The following is a 24,710-nucleotide window of genomic DNA, read 5'->3' on the forward strand; positions in this document are numbered from 1 at the left end:
TGAATAAAAGATCGTATTCAGAATAACAATAATTCTTGATTTTATTATTAAATCATGGAATCCAAATGTTGATCATGATCCAAAAAATGATTGAATTTGTTGTATTTTTTTTAATTTTTTCTTATTTATCCAAAAACTTTACATTTCATCATCAATGTGTGTGTGTATTTTGTTTGTGAAGCAAATGGAATAAAAAATAACAATACAAATACAATAAATGAGAGAATGGCAAAAAGAAACTATCATCATTACTAAATTAAACTACTAGAAGATGTCAATTCACAATTATTGATCGATTATTTGATTATTTTTTTTCAAGAAGGTTGTAGTATAATAATAGATAACTGTTTTTGAACACTTTTATCTATTTGTATGTATTATTTTGTTTTGTTTTGGTTTTTTGTTGTTGTTGTTGTTGTGAGTTCATTTTTTTTTCGTTTTTCAACCAGATTTTAATAATGTTGATCGTTTTGATCTTTGATTATTAGCCATCATTGAATCGGTTCCAGCAACATCAGTTCCTTGAATATTACGTGCAACACGTATTGCTGAATTCATATCATATGCTGCTTCACGGCCTCCATTCATCCATCCTAATTGTGAATCTCTTTGTGATGAAATGGTTTCATCACCGGGTAAATCTAAAAGCTAAATAAATGAAAAAAAATAAATGTTTGAATGTTTGAAAATAATTATCAATATCAAATTCAGAATAACAAGTGACAAAAAAAAATTGACAAGAAAATAAATCTTTATTCGATTCGTTGTGTAATCATCCAAAACAAAAAACAAAAAAAAAAACAGAAACATTCAAGTTTTCTTTATCGGCAAAACATAAAAAAATAAAATAATAAACAAATATCCACTTACAAGACGTAAAATTTCTTTGATTTCTTGCCGTCGCAATTGATCATTACTTCGTGTCGGTAGATAACGTGCCGATACTATTGGCATGAATAATGTAACATTCAAAATTATGACGACAATAGCCATGATGGCGAATAATCGGCTACATTGCGATGATGATGATGATGATGACGAGGCGGCCATTTTATTTTTTAAACCAGATTTTTTAATTTTTATGTTGTAAGATGCAAAATCTTGCTAATGTTATGATAGCAGTCAATAAAAAAAAATTAATCAATACCAACAGCCAACAATGGTCGTAATCAAATGGAATGATGAAAAACTTACCACGTTTTATTAAATGATAATCTGGATAGATATTAATCAGGAGAATTAATCGGTAGTTTTCGAGGATCGAGATTTTCAAATTTTTTTTTTACCAAGTTTAATGTTATGTGTATAAGTATTTGTGAATTAATTTGTGTCATGGACCATCCATTTATATACCCGACAAAAATATATCGGATTTGTGGTCAAAATGATCGGTTCTCACCATCATCATCATCGTCATCATCATCATCTATTTCACTATTGTTCTACTACCAATCAAGACAAAAAAAAATTGCTACACACATATACTAAGCATCAAATTGTGTGAATGTACAACACAAGAATCCGTCAATTAGACCGAGTATGGGCAAACACACGCATACATAAATACCGTCCCTTTTCAATATATATTATATCCGAATATGGCCAATGGAAAGGAAATGAACAGCTCTATCTCTCTCCACCTTCACATACACACACACACACATACATAAATCCAATGATATGAGACAAAAGACCAAAAATGGTAAGAGGGAAAAGAAAATGAAATGGTTTCCGTTTTCATCAATGAAACGTTCATAATCAGATTGTGTGTGTGTGTGTGTGTGTGTGTGTGTTGTAAAAGTTAACATAGCCATACATTAGAATAATACAGATCATCACCTTTTCTTTTTTTGTTTCTATTTAAAAAGATATCTTGAATGACGTGAAAATGTGATCGATTCGATTTTTGAAAATGTCAATAAAAAAAAGGGGAAAGAAAATTGTAAAAAAAATTCCTTGATGCATATATGCAGAACATGCAATTATAAAATGATGTAGATAAGTTTCCAAAATGATTGTGAACATTTCCATCGAAATGTATTTAACGTGTTTTTAAAACAATTTTCAAATTCGTTAAACATTTAATTTGTTGGATGAATTTAATTGAAAAAGATATATAATCATGCACACACACACACACACAAACAGCCTCAAGCAGCAGCAACAGTAGTGAATTTTTTTTTCAATTTTCTTGTTTATCTAAATTTGTTCCAAATGGGAAAAAAATCAACACAATGTATCACATGGTTCATGATTGAATGAACAGCATGTATTTTTTTTCAATTTTCTCCAATTCAATTCACATAATATTATTTCGAATGATAAATGTTGGAATTTAATCTAAACATAGAACATACACAAACACATTGATTAAGAACAAAAAAAATGAGGCTAATCTAAAGTTTTTTGTCAGAATTTTTTCCCTATTCCATCAAAAACAAACTTGATCAATTAGAAGCCATAAAATTAGAACAAATTGAAAGTTCTGAATTCAATCAAAGAAAAATAATAATAAAAAATACTATTATGAAATGTCAAAATTGAAAACATTCTCTCTCTCTATATATACATATTTTTTGTTCAATGGGACAAAAATGCAAAAAAATTACTTGATTATGGATCAATGATGATGATGATAAAGAAAAAAAACGAACAAATCGATATTAGTTTCTTCACATACAGAATACATACATTTTGACAGTTTTTCATCAATCAAGCAAGTATATGTTTAATCTATTGGTCAAATATTATCATTGATTATTGATTGGATGATCCAATGATAATGATGATGATGATAATATTATCCAAAATTCAAACAACAACAACAGAAAAAAAGTTAAGGACAAATTTGTTTTTTATTGCTTTGTTTGCTATAGGGGAAAAAAACAAAATTCATATATTTAATAATGTCCAACCATCATGTTTTTGTTTTGGTATTTGTGTTATATTAATTGGATTCGACATATTTAAACAGTAAATTTTTTTAGATTAATTAATCATCAATAAAGATTAATCATTGATGTAACATTCCATTAATCTGACATTTAACTTGTTGTTTATTCAATTTTTTTTATTATTATCATGAATTTTTTATTTTTAATGATAATGGATTATTAATGGTGCAAGAAAATCCGTAAATAGAATCGTGGGTGAAATCTAAAAAAAAAAAAAAAAAATTCGAACATGTAAACACTAACGCCATCTATAGTTGTTGTATTCAATTATTTGATTGATAATTGTTCGAATTATTGAATTATTGGATTGTTATAACAGAATTACAAAACATTTGCATTCAAACATTGAAGATTAATATAATATTGTCCTTGTCGTATTATCATTTTACACAATACCGACTGAAAAGTATCCATATTTATTGGTTGTTGATCAATAGGAAATGATCGATGTTCGATCATATCATTTGTAAACATTTTTTCAGCGTTCAAATATTGCTCTATATTGAATATGAATATTTATAATTTTTGACAATTTTATTCATTCATACTAACCTTTGTTATCGAATTGTCGTTTACCAAAACGAGGCGGAACTTTAAGCCGTTCCATAAAATCATTATCTGAACATGAAATCATATGCATGTACAAATGACCATATAAACAAATGGCAAGAAAAAACATTCTCATCGATAATGTTGAAGTAAACATGATGCTGGTGGTTACTGTTGTCAAGATTGGTATCGATATGATCATCGATTATCAGAATCGTCCGTATCAATATTCAGGAAGGAATGATTTTCCAAATGATAGTCGTGACCATCATTGTCTCTTGTCTTATATACCTGTCTCGAAATCCGGAATCATAGCTATACTTTTCATTATAGGAGATAAAAAATAATTTCACATTGTAAATAGATTTAAACAAATATAAACAATTCCAAGAAATTGACGGAATATTCTTGTATACATAAAATTAATTAGTTCAATCAAGTGCTTGAAAAGCAATCGATTTTGAAAAAAAAAATTTACAGATAATGAAATTTCAAATTCTGAAAATTTTGTTGAAAAATAAATTTAATTTAATTTTCAACATTCGAAAAGATTCGACATCATCAGGATAATTAAAATTGTTCTTTTTCATCTCATGAGACGATGATCATCATCCATTAATGTTTGGTAAAACGGTTCTAATCAAATTTTTTTTTCATTTATTTCATTTCTAATCATCAATTGGATCATCATTTAAATTATCTGCAAACAAACGAAGAATCTATAATTGAATCAATTCTCCTGAGATTATCGAGAATATATCTCAACATAGTTAAGTTCTTCCAGACAGGTATTAGTTGACCTGTTTGTTTATAAACCAAATTCATTTACTTATAGCTAGTATTATTATATTTTGAACATTTTGAATTTTATATTTTTTTCTTCGTTTCTATATTTTTTTATCGATGACCTCAATATTTATATAATATAAAAATGATCAGCCAATCAAAAACTTGTTGTCAGTTAATAATCAAAAAAAAAAAAAAAAAATCACGGAAGGTTATAATAACCAAAAATAGTTTAACGTCACCATTCTAAAAGCTGTATTCATCAATTTCAAACACAAAGGTCATTGCCATTGCCATTTGTTGTGAAATGCCAAGAATAATTTTTTTTTCAACAATTACTTCATAAACACGGTGGCACTGCTATCGCTGTGTTGGGCGCAGTTTTTCTGTTGTTTTACTCAAATGGCCTTTGTGTTTGTTTGTGTGCGTCGAAAACAAATTTCATTGTAATTTTTGTTTGAATTTGTAATTTCGAAATAAACATCATGGCATTACCTTATGATGCATTACCTTATGATCGCAAATTCTATCATGGAACATCAAATGTTGAAACATCGAAATCAAAAAAAGCTAAAATCTATGCATTTCATGATGATGATAGTAATGATGACCATAATAATGATGGCCATCATATGAATGTTGATGATAAAAGTATTAAAAAGAAAATTAACAATCAAGAATCAAAACCAGCTCGAGTACCGTATGAGTTTATTAAATCATTCCAACAATTATTGAAATCAATTGGCTTTATGAAACTTGATGAAGATGTTTACAAACAACTTCGATCATTGTTTCCATTGTTACATCATAACCATGACAATCTGACAATAGTTGAACGTAATTTGGCCAATATTTACAAATGCGATCCCTTCCATGACGAATGCTTTTTTACAACAAATGATGCCATCGAATTTCGTAAACATATCGACCAGAAACATTCGAATCGATCGTTGTTTTGTTTTTATTGCATCAAATCTGATGATGACCGCCATAAACATTGTTCAAGTGGTTCAAATTGTTTTGACAATTCCAATGAATTGGTTAGTAATAACAAAATAAAATATAGACATTTTAATCGATGAAAGTCTTGTTTTCATTACATAGGCTGATCACATTGCTGAAAAACATTCCTGTTTAGCATACCAATGCAATCTTTGTTTCTATCGTGCATACTCATTCGATCACGTTTTGTTTCATCAAGCATTTGAACATTCGAAGAATTTTTATGAAACAATCAAACGATTGACATTGGAGAAAAAAGATGAACCAGATCACCAATTGAATGTTTTCGAGCAAACTTTTTTAAATCAAGCTATTCAAGATGTTAAGACAAGCGATGATGAAACTGAAATTGAAGAATCTTTCGATGACAATGTAGTTCAAATTCATCATCTAGATATCTGTAAAATCATCAATTGTTTGGACGATAAAATCGATGATAATGATTACAAAACTTATATCGACCGTTTTGGTTATCAACCCGAATATCAAGATCTTTGGGATTTTGAAAACTATTCACTACATTGTGCATATTGTAATGAAAGTTCTGGCCATTTTGATAACAATGACAATTTGTGGATTCATTTCATCACTTATCATCCTGAACATCCAATTCTTTCATATGATCTGAATTCTGAACAAAATCGGATGAAAACTTTACCATCTTCATCTGAAACCAAAGAAGAAGATGTCATTCAAATGATAAGTGAAATGCGAAAATTACTTGGTATGTTAATTTCTACAAGAGTTGGCGCTTGCCTCTTCGACTTAATAATGAATACGATATCAATACTTTTTTTATAATCTGTTTTTTGAACTATAGCAAAGAATTCATTGCCAAGAATGTATGAGGAAAAATTGATGCTTGATGCATTCGATTGGTATGATGATTTGTTGCCAATTCCTAAAGGAACAAAAAGAAAACAAAGCGACTTGCAAGACGAGACTATGGTAACACCTGGTGAGCAAAATTCAAATGATCAAACGGATTCTGATTCTTTTCGAAATAAACGACGTCGATTATTTGAGAGATTTATACCGGAATCAGTACGTAATCAAGCAAAAACGGCCATCGGAGTGGCAACCACAGCTGTCGTAGCACTTGGATTCTATCATTTTGCTCAATATTTACCCATTAGTGTCCAGCGACTATTGGAACATTAACATTTTAAATGATATGATGATGATGATGATGATATTGATAATAATCATGACCAAAGATGACAAAAACAATAAATAGCAGAGTAACGCACAAACATTCATCAACAAAAAACAAAAACATTTGCATAATTTTCAAATATATTGATTTAATTTGATGTGTAAACATGAAAAAAAATAGAATATAACATATGATTCATTTATGTATGTGTCTGCATTTAAATACAGTTTTTTTTCTAACTATAATAATTCATTTTATATTCAAAAGAACTTTGAAAAAATATGTTATTAGTTTTTCAACACAATACACACACAAACATAACGCCTTCATATTCTATATTCATGACATATTTTTCATTTTTTTGGCAAATTTTTTTTCATATTTTTCACCCTTCTCTCATACAAAAGGGTGTAGTATATAGTATTTTTATGACTTGAAATATATGATGATTAAACAATCCATCACATATATAGGGATGACAAAATAATTTTGAAATTTTTTTGTTCAAATTTTCTTTATATAATAATAAAATCATATCATCATATAATCATTAATGAATTTTGGAATCAAATTGCAATACATTGTTTGGATGGACGAAAAGGACGTCCACTTTTATTCTCTAACAAAGACATGAAGTTTTTTTTCGTTTTCAATTTACTTTAGGATAGACTTTCAAACATGTTCACGAATGTAAACATACACACACACACATCAGTACATAGTTTTTTTTCTAAATTTAATTATTGAAAATCGAATATAGTTAAACGAATGAAATTCTGAAAATAAATTCCATGTTTTCTAAACACTTGGGTCATTATTAATTTTGATTGTGTGTTTGTGTGCGTGTGTTTGCTTTCGTTTATTTGTTTCGTGTTTTGTCGACAAAATCTAATAATACAAAAAAGTTTCAAAAAAAAAAAAAAAAAAAAAAATCTTTGTTAATTACCGTTACTGGTGGTGAATGCTTATATGGTGATGATGATGATGGATAAAAATGAAAGAATTTCCGATCCTGAATTGAATACAAAAAATGTTTCCAAGCATGAAAAAATGACAGACGTAGATTCCGAAAATGATAATGAAAATGTCGCCGCTGTTGTTGACAATAATAATGGTTATGGTATGTATACGACTAGAAGCAAAATAAATTCTTTTTTAAAAAGGTCATTGTTGTTTATTTGATTTAATTTTTCTAGAATCCGATTCACATGTAAATGATGAAGATACTAAAAGCAAAAATACTGATGTTGAAAGTTTTGACAGTGATAATAGTTCAGTTTTTGTATATGATATTCAAGAGGATTACCTGAAAGAATTCGTTAAATGTTTAGACAAAAGTGATGATGGCCATGGATTACAACAACAAGAAGAAAAGAAATCTGATAAAAATAATTCAGTACAAGAAAATGTGCCAAATATCAATAAACGACGTCCGGTAAACAAACGTACGGTATCAGGCGGCATTGGTGGTGGCAATACTGTTCATAATCGTGGCTTTCATCGTAATAATATGGTAACATATCAACAGTATATTAAAACAGCAGCAACAAACAATTCTAAAAATTGTGATAATGATAATCCATATTTAAATGTTTGGGGACATCGTACAAACATTGTGGATAGGAATGGCCATATTCATCGTGTGGTTATGGAATTGAACAATTATTTGGCCGTATATAGAGCACGTTATTTTTATTATTTTGATCTAGTCAATGGAAAATATCCACAATTTGTTCGCTGTACCGATGATAATATGGAAATATGGCGTATGAGTTTTAATATTTATGCGACCGGTTTTTCTGATTTGATTGCTCATCTTGGTAAGTTGTATCAAAATGAATGTAACATTTATATGAATATTTTTTTTTTCAATGATAAAATTTGTAAATTTTCTAAAAAAAATGAAAAAGGCGAAATTCATTCATTTTATCAAATGGAAACCATTGATAATGAATTAAAATGGGTATATAAAGATTTTAATTTCTATCCAAACAAAATGCGTTACGGTATACCTGTCCATTCATATGATATTGCCGATATTTATTCACGATTTGTTAAGTTTGTTTGTCTTAAGGATAATATAGTGAAAAATTTTCCCAACGTTATTGTGAATCAAAATTATTATGTACATCGAAAATTTCAAGAAAATTTACAAGCAATGAAAAATCGTATAAATGAAATATCATTAGTTCGAACCGAAGAAGGTGATAATAGTGGCGGCTGTAACCAAACGGAAATGGATAAGAAAATTCTGGTGCCCGACAAAGATGGTCGACAAAGTTTGGATGAACAACAAACAGCGACAACAACAATCCAATGTGATAGTATTGTCGGTAAAAATGAAGCCTATTCATTTCATGATCGAGCATTTCGATATTGGACAAAATCTTCAAATGAAATGAATCGTCGTCGTCGTAGTCATTCTAACAACATTATCAACAAACGTTAACATTTCAATATTATTCAAGTTTAAATATAATATATGAAATGATTTTTTCATTAAAAACAAGTGATTTTTGAAATGGTTTGAATGTCAATTTTTTTCTGTTTGTCTGTTTTTTTTTCACACGGTATTTGCCAATTTTGATGATTTTGGTCCAAAAATACTTAAAGAAAAAGGGTTTGTTGTGTTTTTATTTTACGACGTCCTTTGAATTAATGCCATCATCGATTTATTTATTATGATTGAATGGTTAATCGCTAAAATTATTATATCAATAATGTGTGGTTGCAACTAATACGATCACACATTGAACATTTTCAAATTGAATGTTAAATCAATAATGATGATGACGATAAACATCATTTGAATTATTCAATAAATAATTGATGAATATTTCCATTTATAGAATCATTGTATAGTTAAATTATCTTTTTCAGTTATCGTTCCCCACTATAATTGGTATAATAATAATTCCATGAACAATAATAAAAAAAAAATATATTCAAGCGGAAATGAGAAACGGAAAAAAATTCATTTGAATAGTTTGTGTTTTTTTTCGAAATAAAACGATAAGATTTGATCGGTTTCTCTTATCAGATTTCATATGAATGTTTTATGATTTTATCTTCAATGGTTTTAATTATTTTAGGTTTCAAACACACAGATAGGTAAAGAAACTAAATAAAGAATCATTGTATCTAGAATTCGGTAAAAATCGTACAACGATCAAAATATTTTATGGGATAATCGATAGAAAGCAAGAGAAAGAGAGACAAATAACAACATTCAAGAATTGATTGAACACAACGACAATAATTTATTTTACTCTTAATCGTTAATTCGATTACAGCAACAAAAAAAAATATAATAACGATGATGATTATAATAATCTAACAAACAAGAAGATGAACGAAAGAAGCCATTTTTTTTGTTGTCCTTGTGCATCATCATAAGTTTTCCTTTGAAATGTTTTTTTTTTACGATAAACTATCCAGTTTATAATATTAGTCGTTTCAGTTCTTTTTTCACTGTCTTTTTAATTTAATCTCGAATTTCAGAAATAATTCAAGTTTATTTCTTCGAAAGACGATCAACGTCATCATCATTATTGAAACCACTTCCTTTTTAATGAAGCGACGAATGTCGTAGATCTTTTCATCCAAAATTGATTCTGGAACAAGAAAGAGATTCCATAAAATCAGCAAAGAAAAAAAAACTAAAATAAAATAAATTCTTTTTTCTTTACTATACATACGAAATTCTATGGAATTTGTAAGTAATGTCCTTGTGAATGTGCGTGTGTATGCTGTAATCATTGCGAAAAAAAATTTCATTTACCATCAATATATTCATGGTATATGGTTGTGACCAAATTACACTCTGAATTTCAAGGGTGTCAATTTCCAAAATGAATGTCAATCTATCCACCAGTATCATCGATTGTATAGTTTATTCATGTATTTCGTCATTTCATTTATAAAATGTTATTTGTGGTATAATATTATTGCTTCATATTGGTTGCCATTGTTATTGTTGTTGTCAAGTTATAAAAATTTTTCTCTTTTTCATTTTTTTTCTGTCTTTATTATCGAAACATCTTCATCACAATATCATGGACCACTGAACACATCCACACACCCACACAAACAAACGAAACGAAAGGACGTGAAAGGAAAAGGGATACAAAAATCGACCACAGATTATATAACCAGAATCATGATTGTTGATTATGATTATCGATACAATTACATCATGATTTTAGTGCATTTAATATTCTTGCCAAAGATTATAACTATCGATAGTGATAAACTAAATATAATGGTAATTATTATTTTTTTTTCTCAACACTCTATTTTTATACTTTTTGTACTTGTTGACAGAATTCAACACATACACACACACACACACAAACACACACAATTCCAAAATTCATTATTATTAGTGTTGACGGTTGGCTGTTGTTGTTATCGTATGTGTGTGTGTGTGTGTGTGTGTTTCAAGTATGATTCGAAATTTTATGTTGGCTTCATCTATTCCTATGGGGAAATAAACAACCATCCAAATAATAAATAACCGCTTTCAGCCATTGATTGTGATTAATGAATTTTTTTCTTTATTCTTTTTTTTTGCTTGCTTGCTTGCCTTCTAGTTTACTTGTATGAATTCAGCTAGATTGTCGATATAACACCATTTTTATATTCGAATTTTTTTCCTTCAATAAATTGAATTGATTCTATGATTCTATGATCATCTTTGAATGGATAGTATGTATGTTGTATCATAACATTTGATGATGATGATAAAAGTGAATGATTTTAATCGATCATTGGATATTTCATCATTGCCATTCTATAATCTATAGATTATCATCATTTTCAAAAATGATCACATATGGTTGATTGATTCAAATTTTTTATGGCCATCAATTTTGTTTACATTTATTAATAGTGAAAAGAATTTTTTTTTATTTTTGTTCATCTGACATTTTGTACAATTTAATAACGATAATAACATACATAAACTTTAATTATCTCTTTTTTTATTGTATTCAATAAGCGTTATATGTTCGGTTGATGACAGAATTTTTTTTTTATTTTTGTTCTGTCAATTCTTGTCAAATTACATTTTCACAAGAATCGAAAATCGGACATTAACTTTTGTTCAAAAAAAAATTTTTATCTCATTCATTTGTTCATTTATGTTTCGAAATTTTTCATTTAGAATTTCACTTATTTCCTATTTGTGTGTTTGTGTTCATAATTATAAATAATTAAACATTAGCATTAATTATGAATTGAAAAAAAATAATCCATTGTTTTTTTCACCGGAAAAAAAAGATTATTAGATGTTATTCGGTTTGTTTTTGTTTTGTTTTTGACAGATTTTTCTTTTATATGTTTTCGTATGTTTAATTAAGCCGAAAAAGTATGTGAAAAATCCACACATGTTCTTATGTTTATGTGTGTGTGTGTGTGTGTTGTTTCGTCATAAGAATATAGTTTTGATGTAGTAATATGTGTGTGTGTGTGTATCATTCACCGGAAATTCAAATGAAAATCAAATCTTTTTCTATACTAGTAGATTTTTAATGATTATAGAAAAAAATTAGATTTATCATTATTTTAAATGATGTTTATGGATATTCAATTTTTTCTTCTTTTCTATATACCTGATCATGTTTTTAAAAAATTGTTTTGCATTCAAAATGTACTTTTCTCTATTCTTCTATATCTAATGTATATAAATGAAGAAAAACAGAGAAAAAACAGAAACAAATAGAATGATAGGAATAACTTTTTGTTCGATTTTTTTTTGTGTGTGTGAGTGTGTGTGTGTGTTTTTGTATATATAATATTCCTTGTCATCATTGTCAATTGATTGTTGATATTATACAAAAACATGGTCATCTGAATTTATTTATTTTATTTTTTTATTGTTCAACATCATGTGATGATTGATCGATTTGTTTTAACAACAACAACAGCAACAACAACAACAATGACAACAACAGTAACAACGATTGACAAAATCGATGAACAAACTAATCTCTATCTAGATCTTAAATGTTTACTCAACATAAACACTCATACACACACACACACACCCACAAAAGATAATGAATGAACACTTGTCAAATAAATTGGTCGAGGAGTAGTATATTGTCCTGAAACAAAAGAGAAAAAAAATTCGGGATCAAATTATTATTATCTGGTCTGGTTCATCATCATGTGCTTTTTGAACAAAAAAAAATAAAAACACAAAACAGAATAGAATAATAAAATAGTTTCACATTCATATATAGATAATTTAGTTATTATCTCATTATATCCAATGATAACAATAAAAATTTCAATGAAAAAAGCTCATTTGGATAAATATTCGGTGAATTTTTTTTTCTTTTTACGAACTAATCACGATAATAACTCATTCATTCATTCATTCATTGAATCTTAAGACAAAATACAAACATTTTTTTTTTTTTTTTGGTTTTTTTTTCATTTTTGAATAATTATCATTATTTGGCTGTATGAAAATTTCATTTCAATTTGATATTTTAAGAGGAAGAAAAAGAAGAAGAAAAAAGAAATGAAATTAATTCATCATCAATACCATAAACACGATTTTGTTTATATTTATCACACAAGAAAATTGATTATTTTCATATATTCGATTGATTTTCATTTGATTATTCTATGTATGTGTGTGTAAGTGAAAGTTTTTCTTTCGATTCTTATACAAAAAAAAAAAAAATGCCTATGCCATGCAAGACATATAAGTTTATCATTTGTACTTAAATTAATAAATAATGATGATGATGAACTCTTTTTTTTCAATTTCATTATACAATCAAGAATTTTTTCGAGTGTGTGTGTGTGAAAAATTGCAAAATAACTATAGAGTTGCTAAGAATCTTCTTTTTGGAAATCAATTGTTATGATGATGATGATGATGATTCAGTATGAAAAGATCTCTCTTAATATCTGTTTCATTCTATTTCTTATACTATATATCAACATTGATTGTTAAATATTCTTACAGAAAAAGATTTCTCTTATTCCATTTCAAATGATGTTGATATATCAATCGATCTGTGTGTGTGTGTGTGATTATTTTAAGTCAATCTTGCATATTGTTTAATCAATATATTCTATTTATATTCTGATACAAAATTTATATAAATTGTTGATTGTTTTTTTTTCTCAAAACAAAAATGGCTGAGAGAGAAAGTGAAGGAAAAAAAATAATTGAATGAAATATACAATTTTTTCTCAATGATATTTTGCAGAAAATATCTATCTAATGTAAATAATAAAATTGATTCAGTTGTTATTGATGTTCCAATGGATAAATAATCATGTCTCTATGTCAATTATATATAACATCCGCATAAACACACACACACACACAATGATTCAAGAAAACAATAACGAAAATTTCCATTTAAATGAAGAGAGAAAAAAAAATTATTAAATGTCAAATTATTTATTGATTAACATCCATGAATACACATTATTATCAATTTTTTTCCATTGATTTCATATGATTCTAATACGAATACAATATATGAATATTGATTCATTTTGTCGAGAAAAAGTAGAAAAAGAAAAATCATTTCAGTGAATCTAACCCACATCACCATCATAAAACATTATTTTCTCTTGTTTGATATATATATGGTTAATTAATTTCTATAATAGGAAACGTATTCGATTTGTGCGGAAAAAAAAACAAAATAAATTAGAATCTTTTTAAATCTTTTTTTCCTGTTGTTGTTGTTTTAGTCTAATCATTTTTTTCATTCTCACTTATTTGGATCGATCTCTCATCTGATCGTTAATAAATCATCAATTCATTTGAATTCAGTTGAATGCAGCTATAATCAACACATTAATTTGTTGTTTCCGGGAACTTGTTCATTTTTACCTCACTTTTTTTTCTCTCTCCTCCTTATTTTTTTTTCTTTAGAAAAAATAACCGTAATAATAATGATAATCATGTACCATCATCATCATTGTGTCGATATTAACTAGATTGGCTATATTGTGTTCTATTAATATGTATTTAAACAATCAATAATGATTATCGTCATTACCTCTATTATCATTCAACAAATTATTTTTGTCATCATCGATTTCTTTATTATTTTGTCTTATTTTCTTTTTAAATATATAGCAGTTATATATAGTTATATTGCACATGCGAAACTTTATCATTTCTTTTTACTGATATAATATTCTTCAAATATTTCACAATTTCATACAACACAACTGGTGGTGTTGTTGTTCAATATACTGGAACATTTTGTGTATAGTTATAGAACCAACCATCAAACACACACACACACACACACCAGCAAGTAGGCAAGCAAGCAAGACGCCGAACCACCACTATAGTATATCGAATATATTTTGTTAGACTAATCAATCAGCAAGTAAAAACAGAATATAAAATAAAAACGCGCGATTCAAACATGAATAGACAAGAGAAAAAAAAATATATTCTATGTTAAAGAATTAAACTGAAACTGAATCATTTTTATGTTGGCCATAAACATATACAGACCAACAGGATAGAATATTCTGTTTTTATGGTATAACCAGTGCTACATATCGGAATCAAATAACATTATTTCAGATTGAGATTGTGTCACTTTGTATTCATATATGTGTATGTGTATATGTTGGTCTGATTCATGAATCTTGTGTAATATTGAATTCAAATAATAAAACAGTATCATATAACATCAGACAACAGATTGTCAGATATATTCATTTAAATATTTTAATAATTTGTTCATTTGTGAAAATCCGATCCGATTTATTTTTTTTCTGTATATTTTTTTATGTAATTTTGAAAAAAAAAATATATTCAAAATGTTCAATCACATTCAACTTCAGTAGTTACAACGACAACAAATTCATTCATCTTTTCGTAATGTGAGTTATTCGCGCCAACTATACATATACTAACAAAAGGCTATTTTCCAAGTGGATCTTTGTAATGGACAGTCAATAACAACAACAACAACAACAACTACTACTACTACAAAGATTATGATGATCATACATTAGCCAGAAAAAAAGCGATGAAACGCCTCAATTATTCTGAAATTAATAATATTAATTTGATGATTAATAATTGTTGTTGTTCAATAACATATTTTTTTATCCGTTGTGAATGTAAGTTTATCTTTGTTTTAATGTGTTGTTTATATTTCCAACATCTACAAAGCTAAAACATCTTCCTTTTATCTTTTCCAAATCAAATCAAATCAAAAAAAAAAAAAAAAACATTAACATCAGATCGAATGGCTGAACATTGTGTTGTTTGTTGTAAAACTTAAAACTTTAACAGCTAAAAAGAGTGAATAATCATTCGACCAATCAACATTGTATGTTATTATACAATTTTTTTTTGCTTCGAATTTTATTTATCTGGATGAAAAAGTTTTTCACTTTCATGTTATCTCTATATGATGGACTTTTTTTCTGTCATTTGACTTTTCAAAGTTAGAATAAGAGAAAAAAAATCGCTTTCAACTTATTTCCTGTTCAACAAATCAAATGCGTCATATAAGTATGTTAAAGTTTTGACTACGACCAAAAATAAAAAAGTAAATCATTTTGATTTCTTTAATTCTATTTGGAATTATAATCGGTTTTTTTCCCATTTCCATTCAAACGATATATCTGTTTATCTGTTGGTAGGAAGATAGAAAACTTTATATTTTTCCAGTTTTGTTACACTGTCATCCAGACACAATGTAATAATAGATAATTTTTAATGGCATTATTTGACAAACTGATTTTTCTTCGAAATTTTTTTCTGACTAATTTTTTTAAAATAGCAAATAAAAAGAAAAAAATTCTAAAAGTATTTCCGCTGCTGGCAATTATAAAAAAAAACAACGTTGAAAATTCAAATATTTACTCAGAAAAATGATGAATGATGAAACCAAATGATAAAGAAAATAAAAAAACGCATGATAATACCCGCGGCATAATAAGAGACTCTCATCATTATCATCATAGCGGCAAAAAAAAGAATAACCTACTTTGATTGAGACCGAATTTTCAATATCATCATATCACTTAGTCAGAACAATTTAAATTGTCTTGTCTTTTTCTATTTCTATGTTTGTTTATGTGTTTGCTTTCGTGCACAATATGATCAAATTATTAGTTTTCAAAGAACATTCTCAGAAATAAAAGAAATCCAAATTTAAAATGTTTTTTTTCTATTTTATAATACTATACTATGCATCAACCGAATCATAGCAACAATAGTGATGATGATGACGATGATGATGAAAATAATAATAACATCAACAAAAAACTATAACAATGACAACAAATAAACATCCAAAACAGTAGAATCAATGAATCTTCTACAACCATCCAATCAACAATTGATGATGTGTAATACAATATAATAATACAAATGATCATGATATTAATAATAATAATGATTGAAGAAAATCATCAATGTTTCATGAACAAGTATCTCACTTTTTTTTGTATTACCATTACCATTGAAGTTTCAATTTTGTTTGGAACATCTGTCCACTTTTTTTTTCTATTAAATCAATTATCCTGATTGACATACAATAATAAATGATGATGTCAATGTTTTATATTGTTGATTGTTTCAGATCTTATAGTGATATGATAATTTAATCGGAAAAAGAGATACTTCGTTTCTTTTTTCCAGACAGAATTTTCTTCTATTCACATCGAATGCATTTTGAAATCAAAAAATAATAATTGAAACCATGTTTTTTTTTCATAGGATTTACAATTTATATAAACATACTATTAATTCATGGGTATTCCATGTGGATGACCAGAATAAAATAAAATATTCAAGTGCCGATTTCTTGTTCTTAATTCCTAATAATAATAAGTTTTTGTTTCTATTTGATACAGCATTCATCATGTGGATATTTTTAAACATAATAATCATATGTATTGACATCGTCATCATCAGTTAATATAATAAAATCACATAATGACGATATGGTCATGCGATTAACAGAAAACTTTTTATTAAAAAATAATTTTGTTGACCTAATTTATTTGCAACAATTCACAACAATCGTTGATTATTATTTTTCACATGATGATAATCTTAACAAAAGAAAATCGATGAAAACGACAACAAGTATTATTATAGCATCATTCAATTATCATTTTATAATGAAATTGAATCAAAGTATTATAATAAATATTATGGCCATAACTACAGCAACTACAAAAGATATTACTACAGAAATGAATAGTATTAATTCAAATATGACACCTGATGAATTATCATCTTCAGCAATGATATTTGAAACAATCAGACATTCGACACCGATTGCAACAATTTATTTTCAACATCAAACTCATAAATTTACATTACCATGGATAACAATGGTCAACAATATGACGGCAGCAGCATCAAATTCCTATTTAACTACTATATCAGATAATAGCCATACAACTACCAATGATCGAATTGATGATGTTTTCAATGATAGACAAAAACAACAACAACAACATTATAATAATAATCATCATCATCAGCAACTACAATCATTATCACCATCAACTATGGCCTACTATTCTGATGCTGTATCCTCATCAACATCAACATCAACATCTTCGACAACAAACAATTATTCGTTCACATCACCATATTCATTATCACATTCATCATATTTTACATCATCACCAATTGTTAGCAATGCATACAACTATGATGATGGTTTGTAAATTTTTTTTTTTTTTTTTTTTAGTTGCTTATTGTTTTTTATTTTGTTATTCTATCTTGACGATAAACCATTTCCTTTCTTTTTCTAGTGGTTATTGGCTGTTGATGATGTGGGAGTGTGTGTGTGCGTACAGCATGTATTTTAATAATAAAAATAATAATGTCATGAGAGTATTCTATTTTTTTCTTGTTTTTTTTTTGTTTTGTTTTGTTTTGTTTTCTTCCTATTTCTCAAACAAATATATGGTGCTTATAAATTTGACAACGGAAATTCATGTTGAATTGCCCAAAAAAATAACAAAACAACACAATTCTTATACTATTTTGTTTGATTTTTTGTTTGGTTGGTTTGTTAGTATTTTCTTCATTTATGTTTATAGTTTATGAACAATGAAAACACATACACATTGCAATTTAAATAACCAAAAAAAAAAATAACTCAATTTATACCACACATTATATTCCATTATTTTTTCTTTCCATTTTGTTTGAATCCTCCCTATAATCGAAGAAGATGAGAATCATGAATCATGAATAGAATTCATTTTGATGCAAAAAATTTCTCACTTTCTTTCTCTCTCTCTCTGTTCTTTTTTCCTTAATTTCATTTCGAAAATTTCACTGATGATGTTGATTTGTGATTCTTTACAGATCAACCCGTCTCATCCGTTTCTGAAAATTGCAAATAATAATAATGATAACATTGACAGAATTCTCACGTCTAATGATGTTTTGGTTGTGTTGAAGTGATTTTGTTTTTCATTGACTTTTTTGTTTGTTTGTTTTTTTATTTCTAATTCAATTCTCTGATGATTTTTATACACATTTTTTTTCTTATTCTTATTTTAATTTTATTCTTTGATTCAGAAAGTGAAAAAGAATTGTTTCAACAATATTTACGTAATCAAGCATTGGAAACACCAATATTGGTAACATTAATAATCGTATATGCTGTATTAATATTCATTGGAGCATTTGGTAATGGTCTTGTTTGTTTGGCCGTTGCAAGAAATCCTCGTATGCGTACATCACAGAATTTATTCATTGTAAATCTAGCCATTTCCGATCTATTACTTTGTTTTTTTACAATACCATTCTCATTGTTTGAGATAGCGACAAAATTTTGGCCTTATGGTATGTATATATATAATGATGATGACGATGACCGTAATGATGAAGATATTTTTTTTTTTATATAAAATATTTTTACAGCGAAATATAAAACTAGTGAAATACATTTATTTTTATATATGTGAAAAAAATATTCTGTTTTTTATAAATTGAATATGGCACATACATAAAACATGATGATTCTTGACATATGTCATAATCGATATTTTCATTATATTATTACATAAAATGATTTTCTATCCAGTTCAAAAAAAAATAGAATATTGATGTGTGTACGATTTCGTTCATCTTCAATGTTGAAAACTTTACTTAACTATAGCCGGGAATCAATGAAGAGGGGAGAAGAGAATTAATGAATAAATGAATGAATGAATGGAACACAAGTTACAGGAAAAAATTCCCCCACCACCCATATATTTCTATTCTAAAAATGACGAAAAAAAATTTTCTACTCAATCGATACTGATAATATTAAAAGATGTTCTAGAATTGAAAAAAAAAAATTTCCATAAAAAAAAGAATCATTGTTATGTTCGGATGTTGATAGCCGCTGCAAATATACAAAAGATTTGTATTTCGATCCTTTTAACAATTTTTGTTTTGTAAAATTTATTTTTTTTTTCACAAGAATTGCCTTCATGTTCATCATTATTTTGTTGTTGTTGTTGTTGTTGTTGTCATTTATCCGATTGATATTGATTAAGGCTTCATGTGAATGTATAACACGGAGATCAATGTTTGTCATATACACTCTTTTAACAAGAAAGAGAAATTGTGAACAAAATAGAATTATGATGTTTTTTCATGATGACAATTTCATATGACCATCCATAATAATTTTGCACTTGTTACACACACAGAAAACGTAAAACAAAACCATTGCATCCAACAAAACTAACCAAACGTTAAGGATTAGGATATATTTCAAGAAATAGAATTTGTCAAGTGCAAATATAAATTAAACATGTAATCTTATCCGAATACGATTAGATATTTTTGTCCTCTTCACTATGTGTGTGTGTGTGTGTGTGTGTGTGTTTATATTTGACCACCTACCACAAAAAATGTTTATTCTATGAGATGGTCATAATGTTTGGATATTGTTGATTTTCATATTTTTTTTCCAAATAGAAATCAAATGTATGAATGAAAACAAAAATTGTAATACAATCATCGTTTTTTTTATCGCTAAACATTCATTCAAAGAAAAACAAACAAATGAATGAAATTCCAATACATACGCCACTTATTCGAATGTTATTTATCACAATTTCTAAATATCGTGATTTTATTGTGTGTTTATGTTTATTTTTGGACAACAATATTTTTTTTTTTGGCTGTTGTTTTTGTTTATTTAAACTTATAGAACAAAAAAAAAGAAACATTTTTCTAGATTTCATCATCTAGAATTTTCTTGTGGTAATCATGTGAGGGAAAATTTTGTTTTGAAAATCTTTTAACTTTTATTTTACTGTCCTCATACCTAGCGATTTGTATTGTTTTTTTGTTTTGTTTTCATCAAGTTTTTCCAGTTTTCTGTGTGTGTGTGCGGTTGAACTCAATAGACCGCAAGACAATTCTTGATAATCTTCATTTCATTTAGACAGGAAAAAAACTTGAAAAAAAAATTTCAAACTAACAAAACGAAAATGTATAACTTTTACAATTACATGTAATATGAACCATAAAATTAGTCGACCGAAAATCTTTCATTCTGAAATGGACTTTTTTTTCTCTCATCATAAATCAAATGATGACAATAATAATGACTACAACAATGAAATTGTGATTCTTAAACATTTTCTACAAAAAAAAAAAAATTCTCGCTTCTAAATTATAGTTGGAATTCTTATATAGTCAAATCGTTCTCATGTTGCATGACAACAATTTTCCTTTCTTTTTCTTTCTTTCTCTTTGATTCCATCACTTTTTTCTCGTTCAATGAATCAATTGTTACATGTATAATGACGAATACACTTGATTCTGGTTCCATGATTTTTTTTTTCGTTACTGTGATATAATGATTTAATCGAAAAAATAGAAAAGAAATTTTTTTCGTCTATTTTTTTCAGACAGAATTTTCTTCTAGTCACATTGAATGCATTTGGAAATCAAAAATAGTAATTGAAACCATGTTTTTTTTGTCTCGCATTGAGAAAAACTCATCATACAATTTTAAAGTTTCAAAGTTCATTCACTCGAATAATAATATTATCATAACCATTTTATATAATGTTAATTTATTACATTTTTGTTAATTGAATTTATTATTTTTTTTTTTTTGGAAAAAAAGGTGTTACAATGTGTAAATTGGTTCAGGCATTGGAAGGAACATCGATTTTTGTATCAACATTATCCATTATTGCAATCGCATTGGATCGTTATAATGTGATTCTTCGTTCAGTTAGTCCTGATCAACATCGTCGTACAACAGTGGTGCCCATTTTTCTAAAACTAATACTAATATGGATTATTGGAATCATATTGTCAATGCCACTGTTTTTAGTTCGTACTGTTGAATCTCATTATATTGGTATGTATATATTAAATGAATCAAATGAATGAATGAATTGAATGATGTTTTTGTCAGTTTTCATTTGGATAAAAACGTTTTTTTTTCTTTTATTATTATCAATTTATATTATCGATAATTATAATGTTTTGTTAAATTATATAATAGGAATGGGACCAATACATACAATCAATTTTTGTATTGAAAAATGGCCTATTGATAATGGTCGAGCTTATTATTCTGTATTATCAATGTTAATACAATATGTTGGACCAATCATTATTGTATCGGTTGTTTATGCACGTCTTTGTATTAAATTACGTTCACGTACCCTTCGTCGTACATCGACTACACAGTTACCTAAATTACGTACAAGATTACAAAGGCGAATGCGTAAAACAAATCTATTATTGATATCGATTGCATTGATTTTCTTTATATCATGGTTACCATTGAATGTACTCAATATAGTAGCTGATTTTTTCTTTCCCGTCAGTGCATTTCGTATTACATTTGCAATTTGTCACATGTTTGGTATTTATCAACGTTTTTTTTATTCTTTTGATCAATAGAATTTTAAGTTTGTTTGTTTGTTCAATTATTTTTTTTCGATAAAGAAATCGGAAAATGTTTTCTTATTCATCACTATTAATGACATTCTGGTCTATATCTTTTTTTTTCTTTATCATCTTTTTCTTTTATGTTCGAATAACAACAAAAGGAATGTCATCTGCATGTTCGAATCCATTCTTATATGGATGGCTGAATCAAACATTTCGTAATGAATTCAAAGAAATATTTAATTCATTTCAACGTTTATTTTGTCGCCGATGTTTTAAATATCCAATAATGCATCGACAACAATTAACATCGGTTATTCGTGAATCTGATCATTCAATGTCATTCTCGCCAAATCATCGTATTATTCATTATCAGCCAAATAATGGTCGTTGTACAATAACAGATTTTAGTCATATTATCAATACACGTACAAATCTGACAAATAACAACAGCAACAATAATAATAAAACAAACAATACAAATATAGTCAATAATAATGATATAATCATTACGACAGATGATACGAATCGAAAAAATCCTTTTTTAAATACAAATACGAATAATAATAGTAATTCTAATAGTACTAATAACAACAACAATAATAATAATAACATTTGTCATCGATTAAATTTCCATCCATCAACGGTAACAATGACAACAACAACGAATATGAATGAAACGGATACAACACAAATCTATCCAGCATCCACAACAACAACAACAACAGTGATACATGAAGATGAATCGAATAGTTTTCAAAAACAAAAACATCATCAACAACAACGACAGCTACAGAAAAAACGGTCAGATGGTCAGATAAAAATTAATTATTCAATGAAAACAGATGACCTAAATCAATATGATAATAGTAACAATAACAACATCAACAACAGCAATAGTAATAATCACATTAATTTTAATCGAAATGCCCATTGCAAATTTAAAAGATTATCATTAGTTGATTCAAGAAAACGTCGAAGAAAAAGAAATTCAATAGATCAAACATCATTATCATTACAACAATCAAAGCAAAAACAGCAGCAGCAGCAGCCACAGTCACAACAAAATATAACCTTTAAGAATTGTGATAAAAATAACATCGAAGATTATGATAATAATAATGAACCAGAATTTAATGGTATACAACAGAATATCAATAAGGATGATGGTCGACATTACCATCAACATCAACAACAACAAAAATGAAAAATCAAGAAAAAAAGCTAAATTCTAGTCATTAAAATACTATTTTTTTTCTTTTATATATGTGGTCACTTTTTTATATACTTTTTTGTTGAATAAAAAAAATTGAATAAAACACACACACACACAGACACATAAAAAATAAATGATGAAAATCCAACCGGAAATATACAATAAAATTGGACAGATGTGAACCATATACATTTCCAGATAAAAATAAAAAAAAACAAAGAAAAACAAATTAACAATTCGAAGAATATAAAAAAAAACCAAAAGTGATAATCATGTGCATATATTATCATTATCATCATCATCATCATTGTTATATAATTCTCTATCGGAATCGAAAATGATAAAAATGGATAATCGTTTTTATTTTTGGAACACACATTTGGATTTTATTATTATTTTTTATATTGTTCTCTATTTGTTCATTTGTTTGTTTGTACATATGTGTTTGTGTGTATGTGTGTGTATTTCATTGTATCATTTTTTCTTGTTGATATTATTGTCTGGATGATTAAATTGTTTTGAAATTGTGTGCATGTGTGCGTGATAGAGAAAGAGGGAGAGGGAAATAAAACACTAAATACATAATAATAAATTCTATAACTTTATTAAATGTTTTCGACAGTAAAAGAGAGAGAGAAAAAAAAAATAAAAAACATAATGATAATAAAATCATTCAAATAATAAGACACGAAATACGATGGAATTTTCCAGCAACAAAAAAAAATCCAAAGAATATTCTATTATTAGTTTGTTTTACATTATTATTATGTGTGCCATTTACCTAAATTTTTTTAACGGCTCTCAGATTTCGTGATCATCTTCATCTTCATCTTCATCATCATCTTCATCATCATCATCATCGTGTATTTTTTTTTATTTCATTTCATTTTATTCATAGATGAAACAAATCTAATAAATCATGAGAAATTATTAATGTGAACATAAATAAGATGTAATAATCTATAGATAAAAAACATTTTTTTCAAATATGACCATCATCATTATCATCGTTATAATGTACAAAATGAATGCTTTTTCGTTTCTTGTTTTATTTCCAAATTATATGACAAAAAAAAAATTTGTGATATATACATGATCATCATGATCATCATCATCATCACCATTAAAATTTTTGTTTGTTTGTTTGTT

At 27.0% G+C, this 24,710-nt stretch overlaps 5 protein-coding genes across 6 annotated transcripts; 3 read left to right on the forward strand and 2 right to left on the reverse strand.

The window, feature by feature from the left end:
• Window positions 1-380: 380 nt before the first annotated feature.
• On the reverse strand, window positions 381-1,322 carry LOC124496298 (uncharacterized). The gene is made up of 3 exons (XM_047059809.2): window positions 1,195-1,322; window positions 871-1,104; window positions 381-648 (listed from the first exon to the last, which is right to left on the reverse strand). The coding sequence occupies exons 2-3, from the start codon at window positions 1,048-1,050 to the stop codon at window positions 442-444; spliced, it is 387 nt and encodes a 128-aa protein (XP_046915765.1). The 5' UTR covers window positions 1,051-1,104; window positions 1,195-1,322; the 3' UTR covers window positions 381-441.
• Window positions 1,323-2,989: 1,667 nt separating this feature from the next.
• Window positions 2,990-4,375, reverse strand: LOC124496313 (uncharacterized). The gene is made up of 2 exons (XM_047059828.2): window positions 3,507-4,375; window positions 2,990-3,451 (listed from the first exon to the last, which is right to left on the reverse strand). The coding sequence occupies exons 1-2, from the start codon at window positions 3,703-3,705 to the stop codon at window positions 3,276-3,278; spliced, it is 375 nt and encodes a 124-aa protein (XP_046915784.1). The 5' UTR covers window positions 3,706-4,375; the 3' UTR covers window positions 2,990-3,275.
• A 256-nt stretch (window positions 4,376-4,631) lies between these two features.
• LOC124496226 (uncharacterized) lies at window positions 4,632-6,994 on the forward strand. The gene is made up of 3 exons (XM_047059729.2): window positions 4,632-5,329; window positions 5,394-6,015; window positions 6,112-6,994. Exons 1-3 carry the CDS (start codon window positions 4,775-4,777, stop codon window positions 6,450-6,452), a joined length of 1,518 nt encoding a protein of 505 aa, XP_046915685.2. The 5' UTR covers window positions 4,632-4,774; the 3' UTR covers window positions 6,453-6,994.
• A 306-nt stretch (window positions 6,995-7,300) lies between these two features.
• Window positions 7,301-8,951, forward strand: LOC124496246 (uncharacterized). Its single transcript, XM_047059753.2, has 3 exons — window positions 7,301-7,567; window positions 7,644-8,267; window positions 8,358-8,951. Exons 1-3 carry the CDS (start codon window positions 7,417-7,419, stop codon window positions 8,894-8,896), a joined length of 1,314 nt encoding a protein of 437 aa, XP_046915709.2. The 5' UTR covers window positions 7,301-7,416; the 3' UTR covers window positions 8,897-8,951.
• Window positions 8,952-14,922: 5,971 nt separating this feature from the next.
• Window positions 14,923-24,398, forward strand: LOC124496236 (uncharacterized). Of its 2 annotated transcripts, XM_075735935.1 has the most exons (7): window positions 15,733-15,782; window positions 15,901-15,967; window positions 17,317-18,136; window positions 19,010-19,276; window positions 21,567-21,806; window positions 21,954-22,319; window positions 22,507-24,398. In XM_075735935.1, exons 3-7 carry the CDS (start codon window positions 17,407-17,409, stop codon window positions 23,550-23,552), a joined length of 2,649 nt encoding a protein of 882 aa, XP_075592050.1. In that variant the 5' UTR covers window positions 15,733-15,782; window positions 15,901-15,967; window positions 17,317-17,406; the 3' UTR covers window positions 23,553-24,398. The 2 variants fall into 2 exon arrangements, with proteins under 2 accessions (XP_075592051.1, XP_075592050.1); XM_075735936.1 differs by lacking the exons at window positions 15,733-15,782; window positions 15,901-15,967 and adding an exon at window positions 14,923-15,570.
• The last annotated feature ends 312 nt before the right edge of the window (window positions 24,399-24,710 follow it).

This window comes from Dermatophagoides farinae, chromosome 2 (genome assembly GCF_024713945.1).
Source record: "Dermatophagoides farinae isolate YC_2012a chromosome 2, ASM2471394v1, whole genome shotgun sequence".
Taxonomy (NCBI): Eukaryota; Metazoa; Arthropoda; class Arachnida; order Sarcoptiformes; family Pyroglyphidae; genus Dermatophagoides; species Dermatophagoides farinae.

Coding starts and splice junctions, on each gene's coding strand:
- LOC124496298 (XM_047059809.2), bottom strand. CDS start 1,050: ATGGCCGCCTCGTCATCATCATCATCATCATCGCAATGTAGCCGATTA. Junction 649..870: donor TCAAAGAAATTTTACGTCTT/GTAAGTGGATAT, acceptor TCATTTATTTAG/CTTTTAGATTTACCCGGTGA.
- LOC124496313 (XM_047059828.2), bottom strand. CDS start 3,705: ATGATCATATCGATACCAATCTTGACAACAGTAACCACCAGCATCATG. Junction 3,452..3,506: donor ACGACAATTCGATAACAAAG/GTTAGTATGAAT, acceptor TATTCAATATAG/AGCAATATTTGAACGCTGAA.
- LOC124496226 (XM_047059729.2), top strand. CDS start 4,775: ATGGCATTACCTTATGATGCATTACCTTATGATCGCAAATTCTATCAT. Junction 5,330..5,393: donor TTGACAATTCCAATGAATTG/GTTAGTAATAAC, acceptor TTCATTACATAG/GCTGATCACATTGCTGAAAA. Junction 6,016..6,111: donor TGAAATGCGAAAATTACTTG/GTATGTTAATTT, acceptor TTTGAACTATAG/CAAAGAATTCATTGCCAAGA.
- LOC124496246 (XM_047059753.2), top strand. CDS start 7,417: ATGGTGATGATGATGATGGATAAAAATGAAAGAATTTCCGATCCTGAA. Junction 7,568..7,643: donor TGACAATAATAATGGTTATG/GTATGTATACGA, acceptor TAATTTTTCTAG/AATCCGATTCACATGTAAAT. Junction 8,268..8,357: donor TGATTTGATTGCTCATCTTG/GTAAGTTGTATC, acceptor AAAATGAAAAAG/GCGAAATTCATTCATTTTAT.
- LOC124496236 (XM_075735936.1), top strand. CDS start 17,407: ATGGTCATGCGATTAACAGAAAACTTTTTATTAAAAAATAATTTTGTT. Junction 19,277..21,566: donor GACAAAATTTTGGCCTTATG/GTATGTATATAT, acceptor TTGGAAAAAAAG/GTGTTACAATGTGTAAATTG. Junction 21,807..21,953: donor TGTTGAATCTCATTATATTG/GTATGTATATAT, acceptor ATTATATAATAG/GAATGGGACCAATACATACA.